A 21,737-nucleotide genomic window follows, 5' to 3' on the forward strand; every position below is an offset into this window, starting at 1 on the left:
TTGTGAGGAATTTCATAAGAGCAACAACTCCGACCTTAGAGTAGCTAATATTAAGCCATAATGCATTGTCTGTTTACAATTCGCTGGCTTTGTCATCCCACGGAGGAATGGAAAAACTGCTCAGTCATTTCCTTAAAAAAAGCAGGACCATTGAGCCGAAGCAGAAGGTTAATCTCCAATCACAAGAGGATTCTCGAGGAACTGAACGCAATTACAAAACTCAGTACACCAAGACAATTAATCGACATATAAAACACGATCCAAATGTGATGTATAGCATGAATCGCAGAACTTTGGGGAAGATCTGGTTGTTGAGAGCCAGAAACATGACAGGCTGAAACAAGCCACGCGGGATTTCATGAGTTACTGGCCAGCAGGTGAGGGGGACTCCCAACTCCATTCCACATCTTCACCTGTCCTGTCCCAACGCAACATTCATGATTAATGTATTTCTCTCTTACACGCACACTTACAAAAGCTACAATTAGGCTGTGACTTAAGAGGCTGAACTGAACAGAATTGCACAGCGAGAAAAGCTATTTTTTCATAAATCTGAAAGTGGTTCAGAAAAAATGCAATGGTGGTTTAAAAGACAGCATGTAAAGACTGTTCTGTAATCTGGCATATTTCTGGGCAAAACTAAATCTAACAGGGAAAATGCAGGAAAGGACTGATTTTTTATTTGATCCATTTGGAAGTGAAAAATCTGAGTGGGCATAATATAACAGACTGGAGCCAGGTGGATAAAAACAAGGATTTTTGCCAACGAGGCAAGTTTTGTTAGAATAACATGCTCCAACGAATTTTGAACGAACCTGTGTTTAGAAAGCAAACAAGGTAATTTGTGATTTAATTTCGACTTTACATACTTGTCTTCACATGGGATTAAGTCCAATTTTCTGTAAAACTGGATTTGACAGATCAATTTATAAATCATTATTATAACTAGGGATGCACAGATACTAAGCTCATGTACTCGTACTCGTAAAATGTCCCGATACCTCATGTCGAGTAACATACAGCACTGGCAGAAATATGTTTGCGAAATTTCATTTGAAAGTTTGTGAAAAGCAAAAGATGGAACATTTATTCAAAGATGGAACATTTAAAAACCCAACAGCACATGTTCTCCGAATTAAAGTGCAGCATCTGGGTATTAAAGGCACAGCAGAAAACACTAGTCAGTTTACATGCCAGGGTCAGTGGAAACATTCAAGTGAAAGTAAATTACGATTTCTTTTGGCCAAACCTTGTGTTCTTGCCCTAATTTAGTTCTGCGTGATGTTGCATATAAGAACAATGGAGGGCCGGAGGGCGAGGGGGGGGGGGCTGGTTGGGTTTCCTGGCTTTATTTCGTGCCCGGTCCATAAATCAAACGCAAAAGCAAACAAGCAGCTTTGTACCAGCAAGCCCTGAAACAGGCCTGTTTTATATAAACATTCCTTAAGGAGACCAGGCCCTGATAAGACCTCCACATACTCAAGAGAAAGGGGCATGAACCCCGCCTCCATATCCCATCAGCGACATGTTCAACCATCAAAATATTTCACATCGTGTTCGGCGGTCTCACGCTCATGGGTTCTCCTCTGGAATTTCCTCATGAATGTGAAGCCCGAGTCTTAACAATCTCTCGGCCCAACCAGAGCGATAAGAACAGTGGGCTGATCAAATTTGGCACATGTGCGATAGACGGGTGAACCACACGCCTCTTCCTGTAGAGGGTGTTGTATCAGGGCTGCGAAGGCTACCACCAAATCTCTCTGTGGTCTGGATCTCATCCTATAATAGGAGATGTATTACAGACAAAACAACAGAGGAGATCGCTCAAGCCAATCTGGTGGCAGTGTTCTTGTGCAACAAAGAAAACATGTATGAATGACTCACAAGATTGCAAGTTTTTGACTCTGGTTGGAGAAGCATTTCATTTAAATGAATCCATTTAAAACAGACATTTTTCTCCAGACCATTCAAAATGAAACAGCATCGCTCTAAATAGTCAGACAAACCATTATTGTGGATATCATTGGGACCTTTCTCCATTTTCTTGATTATCCATTTTTGGAAGGAACATTGCCCACAGTCATTCTGACAAATGTTCACTCCTGTAAACTGTCAAACAAGTTAAAATGCAGCACAACTTATTACTTAAATGTTTAATTTAATATGACATACCCCAAACCATATTTTTTGCATTTTGTATATGTTCCTCTGCGTATTAAAGCTAAGCATTTTTATCAATGGGAATCAAACCAATGACTCTACCGAGTGAGCTACATACTCTTAAAACCCACATTGGGTCAAAAATGGCTAAAGCCAACCGTTTAGTTATAAATTAACCTCTGCTGGGTTGCTCATTGTCGAGATAAACATAAACACTTGGGTTTGTTCTATTTTGACCCAACGATGGGTTGCATCAATCTAACAAAGCACATCAGCATTAACATATTTGTCCATTTCATTTTTGCTAGTTCTCAAATGAAAAAGTATTTTCATTGAATGACAAATAAACAAGTAGGAAAAAACAAGCCTAAACCGGTAGTCTGTATTCGAATTAAGATGGAGTTCAACAAGTAAACAATCTGGGAAACTAGTTGAGGCTGTTTTCAGCAGGGTTGTGCTTTAATGTTGTCCTCGGAAAACAGAAATTTGTTTCTTAGAGTCTCGTATCACCCCACCATGAGCAGCACAACATGATGAATGGCTCCTGACAGCACAGCAGACTGCACGACTGGCATCACACAGCAATGACTGAAGACAATACTCCATACAAACCACACAACTGAATCTCAAGGCTCAAGCAAACGGGCATGTTTCCAGTCTCCAACAGCGACGATGGGTTTATTAAACATATTTCTGTGAGAAACAGGCCCGTGTGATTGCATATATGGCAATTTTCATATTAAAGACGTTTTAAACCGCTGCAATCATTTGAAGGAACTATCCGCATGAAACTGGCAACCTCCCGCACTGGTGTAGGGGATTTGGTCAGATTGATTTGGTCCAATTACTAAATCCAGTGGTTAACTGGTGCCGCTCACTATGAATTACCAACGCAGTGGCAATCAGACGAATGTTACAATCAGATACACTGTGGAATGAACAAGCAGAGGCAGGTTTAGCGTTTCTGGGGCCACAAAGCAAAATTTTATTGCTTTCTGTGGCCCCAAGCATTCGAGCGGTTTGTGTGGTGGTTAACACACTGCAAACCAGCAGAGATTTGACTCACTTATTGGAAGACCCAACTAGAAACCGGCAGGCTTTGTTTCCCACATTTGTGCATTGGTTTTTGGGGACAACCAAGAGACATTTCCTCTCAAAATAAAAATGCTGTCGTCATTTATTCACCCTCATGTCGTTCAAAACCTGCATATAACTGTGTTTATTTTTGGAACACAAAAGAATATATTGTGAGAAATGTCACCGCGGTTTTGTATCCGTACAATGGAAGTCGATGGGGGCCGATGTTGTTTGGTTACGACGTTCTTCAAAATATCTTCTTTAGTGTTCTGCCGAAGAAAGAAAGTCATACAGGTTTGGAATGACATGAGGGTGAATAAATGATGGAAGAATTTTCCTGATTGGCCGAACTTAATGAAATTCTATGCGGGCTGCTGTCCTTACATTCTCTTCCCATGTCCCGTCCAACCCCCTTTGTCGGCATTCAAGGAAAATATTTCCCATCAATATACAATTATGGTTTGCCTGATTTGGTGAGAGTAATTCTGTCGGATTTTGTATGGTCTGGAGCTCTGAAAATAAGCGTTAGCAGCAGAACAGTAGTTAAATGCTTTTTAGCAGTACGTTCTCAAACTTATAAAGCAAGCTCTCATAAGCCTCTTTTTGTAGGACTAAGCCGCAGTGTGTGAAAGTCAGAACAGGATGTTTTAACTAATTGTCTCCTAAATGACTTCCCGCGTCCCATTTAGCAGCTCCAAAGAGTGCCAACTCTCCAAAAAGCTGCTTTGAAAAGTGATCTCCCCCAATCTCTGCTCTCTTCTGAGAGCCTCTCGGCCTCTTTCCTCGATGCCAGCACACCCCCAAATGGATGAAGGAACACTGACATCATTCAACTCAAACCAAACGGCCGGTTCATTAGAGCCCCAGAGCACAAGCCAAAGATGCCATTACCTCACACATCCACAGCCAACGTTAGCAATGTTTTTTTGGCATCGTGCGCAGTCTCCCTTAAGTAAAATTCCCTTCAGATTCAACACTTGTTATTTTATGGAGGTTTAAGTATATAAGCCATTCTGATTTCTGACCGGCGCTGTCAAACGAATTGGCCAATAGGTGGGTGTTTTAAAGGTATAGTTCATCCAAAAATAAAAATCCTTTCATCATTTGCTTACCCTTATATCATTTTAAACCTGTATGACTTTCTTCTGCAGAACACAAAAGATATTTTAAAGAATGTCGGTGACCGAACAACACTGGTCCCTATAAAATGTTATCAATGAACACAAAACCACAGAGACATTTCTCAAAATATCTTCTTTTGAGTTCCACAGAACAGTTACGTACAGGTCTTGAAAAACACGAATAACCTTCAGGTTATCTCAAATGTCTCACCAACTGAAAGGTGAATATTCATTGACACTTCTTTTCACGGGCAAAGATGCTTGAAAACAAACCCTAACCGGAATATTTGAAGAATATCAATACAAAACATCGCTGTCTTGCGACGACTGCAATAAATCAAAATATACCAGAACTCCTACACCTTTGCATTTCTGATTCACGTCCGTTATCTGTGTTTTCACGTTACCCCATCCTCACGATCCTTCACCAGCCGCAGAGCGCCGAACGTGCCACCCGCCAAACTGCAGTGATAAACGCTCCTCGCCAGAAGCTCTGCTTTGTTTCCGCAGAGCGAAGGCATTCATCCGTTTAAACTGCAGCAGTCTGTGAAGATGCTGCAGGGGTCTTAAATCAGCCCTTTTCCGACAGTCCTGGAGACTCGGCTTCTATGCAGGAATGTCCGTTGAGCGCGTTTCTGCCTCAGTCAGCACCTCCTCACCACCTTCCTAGCCTCCAAACATTTGGCGAGGACTAAACCTCTAAAAGATTGCTGCTAATTTGCTGTGACATTGTGAAAAGTTGGGCACCGATCAAAAAGCTTTTTCGATATTGTCAATTATGTCTAATTCAACAACCCTGGGGAAGGAAGCCATGTTAAACTTGGGATATAAGTTCATGAGCCCATTTTTGTGCTTTATTACAAAACAAATTTAAAGTCTAAAAAATGGTAGATGTTTCAAACCATCAAATCTGTGAAGAGCAGAGATTCAAGCAAAGATCTTGTTCCGAACAAGTGAATCTGATTGGTCAAGGTATGAACCTGTGGCGGAGCCCAAGAATGCAAACAAATCTTAATGGCTGCAAAAAATGATCTTAGATGTATGTGCGATTTAGAATTTATCTCCACAGCTGTCGTTTCTGTTAACACTTGTCGCAAGCAACCCACGTGACCGCACAAGCCGACACACTTTTGTATAATTTCCTGGTATCTGAACATGCCCGCTGGATGCATTGAGGTTCATGCGTTCACATCCAAGTTAAAGGAGGAGGGTTGGCCAAATTCTGTAAAGGCACAGAAATGCAGATTTATTTATCTGGCAGAATTCAAGGCGATACCAGATACATCTTCCAGGCATGAGATGAAACCATCCCTGAACTTCCAGAACATTTTTAAACACACATTTATCACACAGAATTCCACACTGGACTCAAGCGACGTGGATCTTGATGCATCTCCCTCGCTTTGAGTAATAGAGAAATGTTGGAAATGCAGTTAGAGGATCTTGAAACACTTAAATTATAATCCGAGCCAACAGATGGAATGCTGAGAAAACTCCACAATGCTAGCATCTCACTTCTGACTGTATTGACCGTGAATCAAAGAATGGGAACTTGTTTGGTTCACATTTGAGAAAATTAATCCTTATTGTACATGTGCCTACAACTATGACCAACAACGTCTTACATCCTTAGTTACAAGCAATTTCTAAGTGCACTTCAGCAAAACAGTTCAACAAATCCATAAGGTCTTCTCTTACCAAAAATGTGTACCGTGTAGTCCGGTGCGTTTAGTTTCAATGTGGGCCTGCCAATAACGCATTTCTCGCTGTAAGAAAGAACGTTTCCCAAAGAGGAAAAAAAACGCCCTTCTACATCAAACGGTTGGCAGGGATCGCGGATCAGACAGCTTAGTGGGAGACTAACAAAACGGTTTGGTAATTAGCTCTGTTTGAGTGACCGCAAATCTCCTTCCTTCATATCTGAGTCAGGCAGGTACTTAAGCTCCATCAGCTGATAGTTTTACTGGCGTTCTGCAATGAAACCTGCGGGGGGTCGGATAAAGTACACAGCCGAGATCAAATATATTTCGGAGAAAAATCCAATAGATGCTCATCAATAACCAGCCTAAGCAATCATTTATTTACTCATTTTGATGTTTTTCCTGACACGTATGCTGGATTTATGTTTCTGCGGTACACAGAAAGGAACATTTTAAAGCTGCGTTCCTCAACCTTTCCATTTCTATGGCTATCTTTGATTGAAACATAAAATCAACGTTATGTTTTCATGCCCTTGTTCTACTGTATTCTTTTTTTTGCATTAAGTTGCAAATTGCAGCTTCACGGGACGTTCTTTTCCACGCGTTTCAGAGCGAAAAGTTTGTCATTATTTCAAAGGCTGCCTTTTTGGAGTTTGATTGCTGTGGTTTGGAAAATGGAAAAGAAAAAAAGCGAATGGATTTGGAACGACATAAGAACAAACATGGTAAATAATGTGACATTTTTCATTTTGAGTAAACGGTTCAAAATGAAACGGTAGATTTCTCCTGATGATTCAGATGTTACGGAGATCAGTGAGGCCGATTGAACGTTCTGAGGTCTGATGATGGAGAGAAATCCAGAAAAAAGTCTGGCAATACAAGATATTTGTTACACACATGAGAAAATGTGATTCTCTGACTCCGTTTCCCCTTTTGGTATCTTTAGCAAACGATAAATACACTTGGTATGTTCAAAACAAGGTTAATCTTTTTTCCCCTCAATTCGAGCCAAATTAGTCAAAATTGTATCTGCAAAAATGCCCAAAACACCACTGTTTCCCACGGTTGAGGTAAAAGGGACGAATACACAAACAAACCTCAAAATGGTGCAGAGCACTAGACCAGCACGTCTTAAAGAATATTACATGTGCCTGTATTTTAACCTCAGAGAAGATTATAGTATAGTAAAAAGGTTTATCTGACCTTTGATGCCATTAACGCATTTGAATTGCATCGTCATAAATACTTAAAGAGTCTGGTGTGTGATATCTAGGGTCACAACTGTTCTTGACCTCAGGGTCATGAGGTCAGGGCCAGACACAGTGATGAACCCATGTAAATGCACCTCATAAAAACATGGTCCAGGTCACTGAAATAAACAGAAATATATTTTGCATAAAGAATTTCAAGCATAAGGAGTTGTTTTGCTTGTTTGTATCTATTGTCACACTGTTTCGTGACAATTCAGCACATCCCACTCACCCCCAACCCAAAAATGATATTTACTGCAATGCACCTGAACATTTCACTTTCAAAACCCTTACGATGGGATTGCATATGTCAACATCGGTTAATGCTTTATCCAACGTAAACTACTCATAAACTTCCACAGCATTTATCAATCTTAGTTCACTACAATTTAAGCACTTTTACACGACAAGTTACATCTTTTTAAATCGTTAATACCAAACATGAACAATGAGTAAACAATCGCTTTTGTATTTACATTAACAAAGATGAGCTAATGCTGCAATATGATTTCATTGTATATACCAAGTACAACCATAAAAGGTCACCGCAAAATATACTGTATATTTGTTGTTTCTCTTCAAAATCTGGGGTAAATGTAACCACATTTTCGACATGTTTTGTGAGATTCACCTCTAACCAAGCGAAGATAAATGAGAGACAGAGAGCCACACGCAGCGCTGTTCGTCTGCGCCACAGGGGGACGGCTATTGTTCACCATTTAACAGCATCTTTGTCAGCCTGTCAGATACATTTGTTACAGTAGAAAGGGAAACTCTGAGGCCACTCTAGAGCACTAAATCAAAGCCGAGAGCCCTCGCTGCGGACCGCTGACATCTACACCACCCCAACCCCTGACCCTAAACACTGTCACATGCTACATAAAATACAGTACAGCTTTAAAGAGCAGATCACCCAAAAATGACAAGTTTACCAATGAGAATTGTAACACTTCATTTAAAGTGACTGTGCTTGTCAAACAAATTCCAAACACAGTGTCTGTACAGTATTGCTTCTCACATTTGACGCAAAACAAATCCAGTTTGAAATATGTTTGAGATTATTAAAAGTTATCATGTGGCATCCAAAGATTTAACAACGCACACTATTTTTTATAGATTTTTGCGCTTTTCCAAGCTGGACAGCCTTGATTTACTATAAACTATCGTTGTATGAGCATGTGCATTCTACATACTCTCCACATAATGAATAAATAACATTCAGGTTTAAAACAAAACTACGTTAAGAAAATAACCCCAGGTCATTTTGGGTGAACTATTCCTTTAAAATGGCAATGCCCCATTGAGCGGTTCTAAAAAAGCATGTTTGCATTGCAGCGGCATTCCAGATCCTGAGTCTTAATGTGGTCAAACATCAGTTCTGTCTCATTTCTCCTCAACATCACCACAGCACTGCTGCACTTTTCATTTCGCCTTCAGAGCTGTTTTACCGCTCGCCTCGCTCTTACCACACACACACACACACACACACATAATCTTTCCTCCCCGTCCATTAAACGCGTCTGCAAACCCTTCCACACTCAGTCTTTTCACAGAACAAGCAAACAACCCATCAACTCTGTTCTGCTGCACAGGCACACAGACGCACACAACTCAAAGCGCAAATAAGGAAAAGATTCCCAAGATATCTCCATCAACGTCGATAAATCACAATCCTCCTACCTGAAACACAGCAGTGGCCATCATCCGAGAAGGTTTGGGTATGAAAGGTGTGTGCGTGTCAGCCCCAGCGCCGCATTCTCCTCCGTGCAGACAGGATTGCGGGATCGCTCAAACAGACTTGCAGTCGAAGCAACGCGGCTTTCTCACACAGACAGTAATCCAGCGAGTGTGTGTGTGTGTGTGTGTTAGCGTGTGCGAGTGTGCGGACACGTCTGCCTCCTTGCCTTCCCGGGAAAGATTTAACTCTTGGACTCACATTCCCTGCCCACTCCGGTTAAAAGGACGGATCATAACAAATCTCCACACTATATATGGCTATTGACTGAGAGGGAAGGTCGGCTTCTGTCATACAAGCACCTACGAAAGGAAATCTAGGAAGTCTAACTGCAGGCTACTGCCATTCTGCTTTACCTCTTATCACCTCTCTCTCTCTCTCTCTCTCTCTCTCGCTCTCTCTCTCGCTCTCTCTCTCTGTGTAAGCATTTATGGAACAGGACAGGGGAAAAAATCCTTAGAAACACACACAGCCGAAATTCCCAACAACTCATGTGGGCTGGACTTGGTTTTGACAGACAAAAGCCATTCAGCCTCTCTCTTTCTCCCTCATCTGCCCAACTCTCTCACCCACTCCTCTCTCTCTCTCTCTCTCTCTCTCTTCTCCAGTTGTTATCAAGTTCTCAGCTTACAGGTTAAACATGAGTTGACAAGCTCAAAGTTACGCCACGAGCAGTCGTAGAATCTGTGCTCAGCGTGAGGCGTGTAGCTGCGAATGTGAGGAACAATGTGGAGAGCGTTTATGCTTTTCTGGACCGGCTCTGACATACCAAACAACACCATGTCGAAATCACTTAAACCGGCCTCGGAGTATCTTCGGAAAGATAACGTATTTGAGTTCAGATACAAGAAAACTATTTGTAGAATTATAACTGGAGAAAAAAGGCGACTACGGACATGAAAATACCCCAAAAAAAGAAACGAATGTCAACGAAGGAAGAAAACGGCAAACGTAGATTGTGTTTGATTGAAAAAGAGTTGCATGTCAATAAATGTAAGTTTAATCTCAGATTGCTTAGAATTAGGGGTACATTAAGGCGTTTAGAAAAAAACAAAATGTTGGATAAAATTAAACATTTAACATTGAGAAATATCTTTTTTTGAGGTGTAATTATCCAATGTACAGAAAAAACGTTTAAAAGTAAATGTAACAACCCTCTCCGTCTACGACGTCAAGACTAAAGCGATCATTGATCTACAAATCGATCTAAATTCGCTGTGGAATGAGGGTTGAGGGGTCTGTTCACATTACACATCAACCCCTAAACCACCAATATCTCAGCCAAAACAACATCCATGATAGCTATTATCAATGCCAGGGGTCAGGATTGGGCTGGTGTGCATTATGAGATCGCCCCCTCTGGTGGATGTTCTTACTGCACTCTGTCGATGATTAAAACTATTTGTGTATCCTTTCAAAAGGATTCGGAATATTTACCAAAATATCATGCCAAAAGAAAAGGACCGTTGTTTAGACGTGACATTGAAAATTGTCATGTCATCTAACAAGCATTTCTGTCGGTGGTTTCCACAATGGTAACAACTGGGTGTCTGTTTAAAAACACACCTCCCTGATGGAAAAGATGAGCCTTTGGTTTGGTAATATCAAAGTAATTATACAGAAGACGTGATTATCAATGTTCGGAGAGGTTCTGCAGTTACGCGGAACAGATGTTGGTGTGCGACGTGGGACGCACAGTTCAGCATTAATCACAAACCTGAAGAAAAAGGAGGAGACGGAACAAGACACAGGCTCGCCCCCAAATGCCATCTCGCATTCTTTAATCATTTACAATAAATGATGTCAGATGGCATTTAAAAACAACGTTTTGTGACATTCATGAAAAAGGTGTTATTTTTTGCTTTTCCTTGTGTTCTAAAAAATTTATGATCTGGGTGAAAAAGGGATTATAAATATAAACATCTTAAAGACCCGAACACCACGGTCAACCCGTTTACATGAAGCACACATCATTTAAATACGATCCAAATGCAGATAAAATCAGTTTTCACTCTTACTGTCAAGGTTTGAAGGATCTTGAAATGTTGTTTGTCTTTGTTGTTGTTGTTGTTGTTTGTAAGCTGAGAAATTAGGCTCGTCTGAAAAGCCCCTATTAGATGTTATGAGTCTGACATATTTCCTGCGTCCTGGCTTTTATTATCTTTTATGTTTCCCTCGGTGTTGTCTGTAATAAGCATTGTTAGGTCGCAGCTAACGCTTAGGATGAAGCATTAACGTTTGCAGTTACGTGCAGGGAAAATAAACGCCAGGTCCACCATGCCACGAGAAAGTGTGGGGTCAAAATGAGAACGGTTCTTCATGTCCACTAGATGTTCCAGCTACATAAGCGCATTCCTGTGATTCCCAGAAGGTATGTCCTGCCGGAACATGCAGGAACCAATCAGAAGCCTGAAGAGAGGCAGGTGCGGGAACAAGCGGCCCACCAAAGCGGTTTATAGTGACACTGAGCTGCACATATGGAGCACACACGTTCAACTAACTGTGAATTCCTTCACCTCTCTTAAAGCTACAGGTGGTAATGGCGGAGTATCACTTCCAATCCTTGTAAAACTCTGAGAATAAGCGATGCTCCCATGCCATATATATGTATATTCAGTATGTATATATATATATATACATACTGAATATACATATATAAATCTATCAAATCTATGGTTTGAACAACATAATGGTAAAATGCAAATTTCATAAATGCAACTTTGAGGAACACGCATGGACTGTATACATATGGCAAAGCTGCTTTTACGAATCTCAGCAGATGGTTTTGTCCGTGAAGACCAATTCAGTGAGGTCACGCGACATCAAGCCTCCTTACATTCACGACTCACCGCAGAAACCCAAGACCCCTCAAATCAACAGAACCTACCCACATAAAATACCTCGACATACACGCAGACTCACAAACTCAGTAAGACTGGCAAAGTCTACATCCATATATCGGTTTCCAATGCGCACCCATGAGCCAACGCTTTCGGCAGAGACCTAAACAGAGCTATGAAAACAATAAACAGTTACAGTAGGAGAGAATGTTGTGGGTTTAAGAACACAGAGGGGGGCTTTAGTACCCTGCTCCCGTGTTCCTATAAAACAACACTACGGCTATTAGGTTTACCAAAGTGCACTTTAAGCTAGCATGAATTATTTGGATAAGTACTGTATGTGGCTAGTCTCAGCTTCAGATGGACTCACGGCTCGCCAATGCCAGTGTCCATAAACTTGAGTCACTGAAGACATACAATGAAAATGAAGAAAAGAGCATTGAAGAACGCATGGGCTGAAACGTAAGCTCATTGTTCTGTTTCCACTTCTTTCATTATGTACAATTTTATACATAAAATAAAAGAACATGTTTGATACAATCACACCAAAGATGGTCTATCTCTTCAGCTTGCGGAAACTTTGGCTATTTGGTTGACAACTGTTTTTGTTCTACGTACCTGAGACATATTGGTTCTTACTTCCCTCTTTGAAAGCAGACAATTCTTTTTTTACGTGAACGGTCATCAAATGGACAATCAATAGGAACATGCCAACTGGATGTGTATGAAGCTATGCCACACCATTCAATACAAAAAGTCATTATAATTAGCGGTTTTCTCACTATAATCATAAAGTCTCGACAAACTCCAGACTTTAAAATACAAAATCGAATGGCTTACATTACAAATACCATTATGAACCATCAGCCAGATAACGTCCCACCAACAGAACCCAACACATCACTTTCAGCGACCCATTACAGTTTCCAGGCAAGATATCATCAACATCAGCAGCCCAATTGGGTACGCTCAGTGTAAGTTCTCGTGCCAATCTTAATGCTCAAACTGGACATTCATGCAAAATGACCAGTCAGCGCTGTACATAATGACAAAAATCTAACCAAAGATATCGTACTTTCTAAACCTTTCGAACATTTACCCAACATCTCAATCACGTCACATCTTACAATCTGACCAACAGAAATCAAGTACGAAAAAAACGGAGCAAAGCGTTCTGTACACCTGGCTTTAGTTAGAAGCCTAAACAAGGCCTTGTACAGAAACTGGAAGACCTGAGTCACACAGCTCAGTGCTGGAGCCAATGGAATTGGAAAAAATCTTTGTGTTTGAATCTAAAGCCTTTACATTATATTTACATTACATTGAAGGCCTTCTGTTTACATACTTTCCATGCCGTTTTGATGTCGTATTACATCTAACGGAGTTAGTACGTCTCTGTTTGTTTTCCCAACTGTATGAGCGGAGGAGAAAGACAAACATATAAATGAAGAAAGATGAAAATCATAGCTCATTGTCTGACGGGGGAATGCCCGGATCAGGATATGAGACCCTGCTGGAGAGCTCAGCTGTACACAATCCATTTTAAAACAAAATCACAAACAAGTGTGTAACATGTGCTTTCATGTTCCTCATCTTCCAAACAGTCAGAATGCGCCTGAAGACATGTGTGCGTCAACATTCATTAACCGTATCGCGGGAAGCGGTGAGAAAAATCCTCCTATTATAAAGGAGCTCATGTGGAGTCGTTCGTTTCCGGTCTTCACGACCGGTGCCATTACCTCGCCTGGTGACGTACAGAATAGTATGTTGACTGGTTTATTGCTCTGAAGGATTTAGCAATCGAGCTGCGATCCGGTCCCCGTGTCAGGGGTCCGAACGGGGCCAGCCTGAGAAAACAGCTCCCAGGACATCAAGGAAATGTTGGCTGAAGCGGCCATTTCAGATTTTTTTTACATATGCATTTTTTTCCCTGTTGTCTACTAATGTTAGAAACTGAGCTCATAGATTTCCAGCGATACATTAAAATAATGAAAAAGAGACATAAGTACAGAGAAAGAAATACTGACAGTAGAAGAGAAAGAAAGAGCTGATGTTTATTAATGATCGGTGTTCAGGTCCTTAAGCCTCCAATCTAAGCGGAGACCTCTCACCTTACTCAAAAAACAACAACCGCAGTAATCCTCAGTAAAGATACAGATTCACTTTCGCCATCCAGACAACTCATTCATCGTCTCCCGCACTGTCAAAGTATTTGCCCCTTAATTCACATAAAGCTACATTAAAGATGCTATTTATTATCGTTTCCCAAAAAGACAGACTCACTAGCTTATACCAAATCAATACTCACCCTGGATACTGTGTTAGTGCACCTTCCTGGTTTTTACTGGGCACATAACATGGATGTAAAAAAAAACGAAAGAACCATGCCAAAAACACAATAGAACATGTATTAGATTTAATGATTATTTCGGATGTTAAGTTGTGACGTAAGGATTATCTTTTTTCGGGTCCAAGCATCTACTCATTTCAAGCGGGGCTACAGTTTAAACAGCGGTTCACAAGCACCGTTTACTCATAATGCATATTTAAGCAAAACATGTATTAACTCAAAGTATACACTACAGTCACTAGGCTCACTGAATCTCCGACATCAATATTTGATTCAATTATGAAAAATAAATCACTGACTGGCCATGTGTGAGTTCGTTATGAAGATAAAGGTTAGGATCGCGGTTTTCCGATAGTTTCATAGCTCGCGATGAGTCTAGTCTCCCTGGAAGAGTTAAAGGCGAGTCATTGGACCATCAACATTCAGCTCCATTGAAATTGCTCAACTGGGACACTACAGAATGACTTTCTGTACACCAAAAATAAAAATGACTTGACACAAATGTTTCTGACATTGGCCTTATGATCAAGTATGTTTGTTAAGTTAATAGGCGAAACAAAGAAGTGCTGCGCGGTCACAGGACGTGAACGTCACAGGAGGTCTGGATGCGTACAGCAGTGATAGATGATGGCCGCACCCAAACGTCATGTGAGGGTTCCGTGTGATACCATTGTTTTCAGAAACAGAAGCATGGAGTTGACGCTGCGCGGAGGACGTGCAAAACCCCAGGAGCACAGACAAGAATCAAAGTCAGGGACCGGGGCAGAAACTAGTCTAACGAAGTCCAACCAAAATCCCCCTTTTACTGCTATCTTCATCTGGCCAACGGGGTAGAAATCCTACATACATTATAAATCTCATAAAAGTTTAAAAGTCCACCACAAAGCATCTTCGAGATAATACTGAATTATATTATTCTTCTTCTATACCAGAGGATGTTTAATATCTCTAAGTGGCCGATCTTATAAATCGTGCCGGGCGTATGGCATATTCATTCATCAGGACTGCAAGGTGCACGCTAGCCATCGTGGGAACGGCTGAACATTTTTAGTAGTTCGGGTCAGAGATCTGTATCAAACAGAAGTGCGCAACTACCTTTCGAACCAAATCAAACTCATGACTTACACCTAGCAGACCATGATACAAACATTAAAAAAATCCTCCAAACTTGTGATGACTAGGGACATCAGCAAGACCCTAGCAACCATCCAAAAAACATAATAACCTTATCAAAAATCACTCAGAACACCTGAACAGCAATACAGCGCTGACCCAACAGCCACAGGTAGGTTTTGGCCAGACCAATTTCACTTAGATTTGCTTTATAACATATAAGAATCTAGATTTCTTCCTCAAAAGAGTCAAGCTAAATAAATCTCTTTTAAATACAGGGATTCTTTTCCACAAGTAAGGGGTGGTTGGCCCAACACCCCCGCAGGACTATTCAACCACTTAAGCCATATTCCTCAAAGTCAAAACATCTCTGTTTCATGCCGTATATAAATCACCATTAATGACAAACTAGCTCTCGCTGAACTAGGTCTCCAGGACAGGAGACAGATCATTGCGCATGAAACGACCCTGAAAGAGTCAGTCAGAGGTTAGACCGGGAGACACCAGAGCTCCCTATGAAGAAATGGACTGACCTGCGGCAAACAGTCCTTCCAACCCTCAAACGCTGACAAAGGGAACAGTAAGCCACTTCTGAAGTAGCACTCGCTGCAAGACCGTTTCCAAATGAGGCTTGACACTCAGCGGCTGACCGCATAACCACAGACTCGCCAGATAAAAGTAGACAAACAAAATACTCGGGCATGTTTGAGCGACTTAACCATTGAAAAAAGAGGTCAGAGACCAAAGTAGGCGGTATGACGTGCAAAGTCAGAAATGTGTCAACAGGTATTTTTATGATGTCATTTGTATTGCTATAGATATATTTGCACAGCGATTAGTGGGGTTGATATTATTTACACCCACGAGCTACAAAAAACCTGAATTACTGTATTGTGAAAATAGAGCGGGACGCGTCCGAAACAAGTTGAGATGTGAAATAACTTGTTTTAAGGGCGTGCTGGGCACAACAAAGTGTGGTTGTCTATGGTTGCCGAGCAACCAATTTGATAATATACAGCAGAGAACAGGTGATGACTCACATCTGTGCGCATTATCATTAATTAACAGAATTAACATTCGATCCATATCTGCTTGTTTGTGTTTTTAAATGTAAAGATAAAGAATCTTTGACGCATGTTTTTAAAACAATTTATCCCAAAGGTTATTCCAAAAATAGACATTAGCAAACGGTTAATATAAAGACCAAAATATTTTCTATACCAACACCACAATATAAATGACAGCTGTAGGATTTTCATCATAAAAGTCTGATGCAAATATTAAATTCCACAGAAAACTATTCTCTATTCAGTGCAAAAGTTTGATGCGAGTCAAAACTACCCAAATACCAACATCTGGCTCTATCAATACTACTCTTACCTGGTCGCACAAGTCTGCTGAAAGATGCTGAGGCTCCACAGTCCTGTTTTTTAAAGTCCAAATGTGCGGCACTAAACCACAGCTGCAACCGGGCTGTAAAATCTTACGAGAAGGAAAGTGTGTGTACAGGAGGTGCACTGACATTCTTTCTGCCAACCACACCTCAATCAACCTCCAAACTATAGAAGCACATTCCCTTCTCTCACTGCCACAGCCTTCTTCATCTCTCTCTCTCTCTCTCTCTCTCTCAACGACCACATCAGTTCAATACAATAAACATTTGGAATCAGTGGATTTGCTAAAAAGTTTTACATTTAAGTTTAAAACATAAACTTGTCAAAAGTTTGGGATCATTTGTTTTAAATGTTTTTCAGAATCTTAGACGTTTTTTTGTTTTGTAAACAAAGATTTAAAGAGTGCATTTGCAAAAACAGTAAAAATATTAAATTCACAATTCATGCCATTTCTACCATTTTTTGGGTTCTGGCTGTTTAACTGTTTCCAATACATTGCATGTCGGCCAGGAATCACGCAGACTTCACACGGACAGGGTGGAGCGGGGCTTTTCCTGTACAGTTATTTGGTAAATGTTTGATAAAAAAAGTTACATTTTAGTTTAAAACATACACTTGTCAAAAGGTTGGGATCATTTGTTTAAACTGTTTTTCAGAATCTTAGAATTTTTTTCTTTTGTAGACAAAGATTTAAAGAGTTCATTTGCAAAAACAAAACAACAAATGTTTTTTTCACGCAGACTTAACACGGACAGGGTGGAGCGGGGCTTTTCCTGTACCGTTTACCCACAACCAAACCCACATCGGATTCATCAGTGTTCTTTTTGGCTAACAGGGGATGCAGTTTTGGAGAAGGACCCATCATTGTTCTGTCGACAAACACTTCCATAATACTTCCTCCTTAGATATTTATAACCTTAGCGGGTCAACACAGTGAGAACTACGGACTTCAAAAAACCTGACCCGATTGAAACCATGCTCCTAAACCGCCCCAAGCTGAACTCGGGTATGTCAGGGGCTTAATTGAACCCCTCAAGTGGCGAAAAAACAAACAGGGGGAGGTTATAACTCTCTCGATAGCGGCGAGTCAGTCCTCAGATACCTCAAGTGAAACAGAGGAACATTACGTTGTGGAAATGAGGCAAAGCGTCGTAAAGAGACTGTGTGTTTCGCCAGCACTAACAATGTGTTGTGGTCACATGCGCTAACAAAAAACTCTAAAAGAAAGAAAAGCTTAACTGTTAGGAAACAGTGGTCACAGTTAGTTTATTTTCTCATACTGCTGCCCGGAGACTGACCTGAACATTACTCATGGCGCATTGCGGTAGTGTTTCATCGTCCAAACAGAGCAAAATCAATCCAGCTCAGTTCTACACTAAACCCGCAGGCCAGAAACTTCTACACAAAGTATTTGTAATAGGTATTTTGGATTGGATTCAATTTATTGTCATTACACACATACAAGTACAGTGCAACGAAATGTATTGTATCAACACTCTTAAAAATAAAAGGTTCTCAACAGCGATGCAACAGAAGAACCATTTTTGGTCTTTCTATGGCCTTCAGGATTACCAAATAGGGATGACTATTTTATCTCTATAAAAAAACTTCTATATCACAATCTCTATCTGAAATATAAGATTTCTTGTGTACTGAAGTTAAATGATGGCCAACTGACTCTTGCAAAATCATACCTGACTGTTTATATCATGAATTGTTAATTTAAAGGTCCTGTTTGAGAAATGTAGCGGCATCTACTGGTAAAGTTACGAATTGCAACCAAAGGCTCACTCCACCACTCCCTTTCGGAGCACTACGGTGGCTGACAACGGACAAACATAAGTTTGCTTCTTTGCCGAAGGAGATGACATATTTAGAAAACGCGTGCTGTAGAGTTTGTCCGTTTAGGGCTACTGTAGAAACAACATGGTGAATTCCGTGTAAAGGGACCCCCGCTGTGTATGTCGATATAAACAGCTCATCCTAAGGTAATAAAAACATAACGCTTCATTATGTAAGTTCTATGTAAGACAGTTATGTATATAATATCGCATTATCTGATATTAGATCCTCCAAAATAAAACTGATTGTTTTTGGTGCATCAATGTTGCACTTTGCACTATACCCTTAACCACCTGGTGTCGTCCCCTCATGCACACGCGTGCACACGCACACACACACACACGTCTGATTCGACTATAAGTCCACTATGGGCAAGACGTAACAATTCTGATTCGACAATGAAAATCCTTTGTCGAGGACACCCCTAGCGCTATTTAAACAAAACCGTTATGGATATGGATAAGCATAGAACTGACACACTTCCCCTTTAAGAAACATGTCAGGCTACACAATGAAGTTGTAACCGAGGTCGTCTTCAGCTGAATGTTTTCTCACACCTTTTAATCCGCACTCATTTCCTCTGGCGTTTACAGTAATTGGCCTCTGACTTCAACGTGCTGGTTCTCCTCGGCACTCTCCATGCGCTGGCGTCACATCAGCTCTCCACAGCTCGCGGCTTCCCTTCGAGTCTAATGAATATTTTACTTCAGCACTTAACTTCAATTGCCTATATTTACAATCGCCCAGAGACTGTCACTTCATTTTCTAGCTTTTGGAATTCAAATTACGTCCAGTCTCCAAGCGCACGTGCTGTGAACCCGCCGTGAGCCCACAGCAGTACACGGCCATTTCTGACCTCTTGAGAAACCAGGTTAAACAGTCCACAAAAATGTGATTTACTAACTCTTGAAATGTCCCTAAACTTCATATACACACTTCATGTCACACACATCCACACCTTTGCCAAACAGCAGTAACAAATGTAAAAATCGAACTTTCATACCACGCTGTTGTTCATACCATTGTACTTTTTTGGTACCAGACCACGAAAAGAGCATATTCAACGACAGATGTAATTTGTTCTGTTTGGAGGTGTCTGACCTGCACAATGTTCTCTAGTCTGAGCCAGGGTTACCAGTGATGTCAGGACACATATATAATCGAAGCCTGGCATGAGAATACAGAAGTTGAAATCTCTTCTGTCCAAGATCTTTCCAAGTGAATGTCGGACATGTGCACGTGGATATATTTTATAGGGAAGTTTTCTGCCAACCATTATCCAAGACACAAAAAACTGTTAAACAAATTCTGATAACTGTTTCTAATTTGGGCTCAGGGCACTTCAGTCTGTCATATTTATGTTTACGTGGTTTCTTCCAGCCTTCCATCAGACGGGGACCAGAGCCATTAAACCGTCCAGTGTGGCCATAGCAAACGGTCTGAGCATTTGCTTTTAGTGGCAGAGGTTACACAGGGGCCATGTGCAACTCTCATCTAAATATGGAAAAGGTGATTTATGGCATGGCATGCTGGCATGAAAAACATCATTTTTGGTGGAATATCAATTCATTTAGGCCCATTCATGAGTGTACATTTACCAAACCCAGTTCCAAAAGTTTGACTTTATAACATTTTATAAAACATCATTTTGTATAACATTATAAAACATAGCCAAAAAGCTGTACGCAAGATATTTTTACTTTAAAAAAAGTGTTCATGTCGGAGTCGATTGCCTCATTGGCAAGTACTCGGACATGGATTAGGGTTGCGCTCCGGGCGACTAGGGTTCGAATCCCGGTCCTTTCCCGATTCCGCCTCTTTCTCCCATCTTCACTACTTTTACAAATCCAATCAAGTCCAGATAAATAAAAATATTGACATTTAAACATTACATTTTTTATATTTGTCATTGCATCTGTGAAATACATTTCTTAAATTAGGTGCTCTTTGTTTTTTGTATAAATGGATTAAAAACAAGCATTTTAGTAAACATTGAATCAGGTCTCGTACACCACAGAAGAGTTAATAAACATCTAAAACGGGAAACTCCTGAGACTAACTATCACATGTCATTTTTATATTTTATCTCATGGTGGGAGGACGAATTGCATCCATTCCTGAATCTTGAGGCGGAAATTTCTCAGCGACTGGCCGGGGAAGTTATTACACGACTTCAAACAATCTGGAGGTTTTTTCCTATTAATTGCAGTCGAATCAAAGAAACTTGTCATAGCTCTCCTCTGAAATCACACATGATCTATCCAAAAAAAGCCCTGTCTCTTTTTTTCCTCAATACTTAAAGAAAACACATCTTAATGTGTCATGCATTCCTCTATAGCTGATGGTACAAACTACACAGTGTCTGAAAGCTACTGTATAGTGTGCACTGATCCACAAACACACTCAACAGGACTCAAAACACACACACACGCTCCCTTTCACACTTCTGGAATTTCCTGTGGGTGCGATGAGGAGCACAGCAGTAGGCAGGATTAGCTGTATACACACACACGCATACACACGTATACACACACCACCAAAATACACAATAATAGTGGACACATGGAGACGAGATGATGGCTCTGTTTCAAATCCTAGTGAGCTGCCTAAGTAGGGAGCATTTTAGGGTAATGCTGCCTTGTGACACTTATTTGTCTAATTCAAAAGGCAGCAATCCCATAATGCATCAATTAAACGTTTATCTGATTAATCGGTAAAATAATCGACCGACTAATCGATTATCAAAATAATCGTTAGTTGTAGCCCTGAATAGGATTGAATAGAAAGTTTGATTGCAAATATTCATAAAAACTTTATTCAGAGTGACTGACAGGCAGTAAACAGCATGGCAGCTCACAAAGTTTTAAAGCAGAGCATTAAATGTAACCAATTGCCTTCTTTTAGCCATTAACCTCTTCTTTAAACCACCCTTCAAAATGGCAAGCGCCCCACAGGAAATGAAGACGGGTCTTAATTTTGGGGCGGGGAACCTTGAACAAGGAAAGCGTTGGCGCAATCAAACATGTCCAGTTGTTTTTAGATTCCTAAGATTGCCAGAGTACGCTAACTCTCTTCCCCTGACAGAACCGAGCTGTATTCACTGTCAGGACAAACATGTCACTGTGATAAAACTCCAGAAGGAAATGTGATGGCAG

General features: G+C 40.7%; 1 protein-coding gene across 4 annotated transcripts in view; it reads right to left on the reverse strand.

Moving 5' to 3' along the window:
• tns1b (tensin 1b) overlaps nt 1-21,737 on the reverse strand; it is a gene marked incomplete at its 5' end in the record, with an annotated part of 121,508 nt that overhangs the window by 71,396 nt on the left and 28,375 nt on the right. Inside the window, one exon of one of the 4 annotated variants that reach the window (XM_079464725.1) lies at nt 8,989-9,140. The exons of the other annotated variants lie outside the window; for them this stretch is intronic. Coding sequence (XP_079320851.1) covers nt 8,989-9,012 — 24 coding nt within the window. Of the gene's footprint in view, nt 1-8,988; nt 9,141-21,737 lie in introns of those variants that run through there. 4 annotated transcript variants of the gene reach the window in all.

This window comes from Barbatula barbatula, assembly GCF_947034865.1.
Source record: "Barbatula barbatula genome assembly, chromosome: 9".
Classification (NCBI taxonomy): domain Eukaryota; kingdom Metazoa; phylum Chordata; class Actinopteri; order Cypriniformes; family Nemacheilidae; genus Barbatula; species Barbatula barbatula.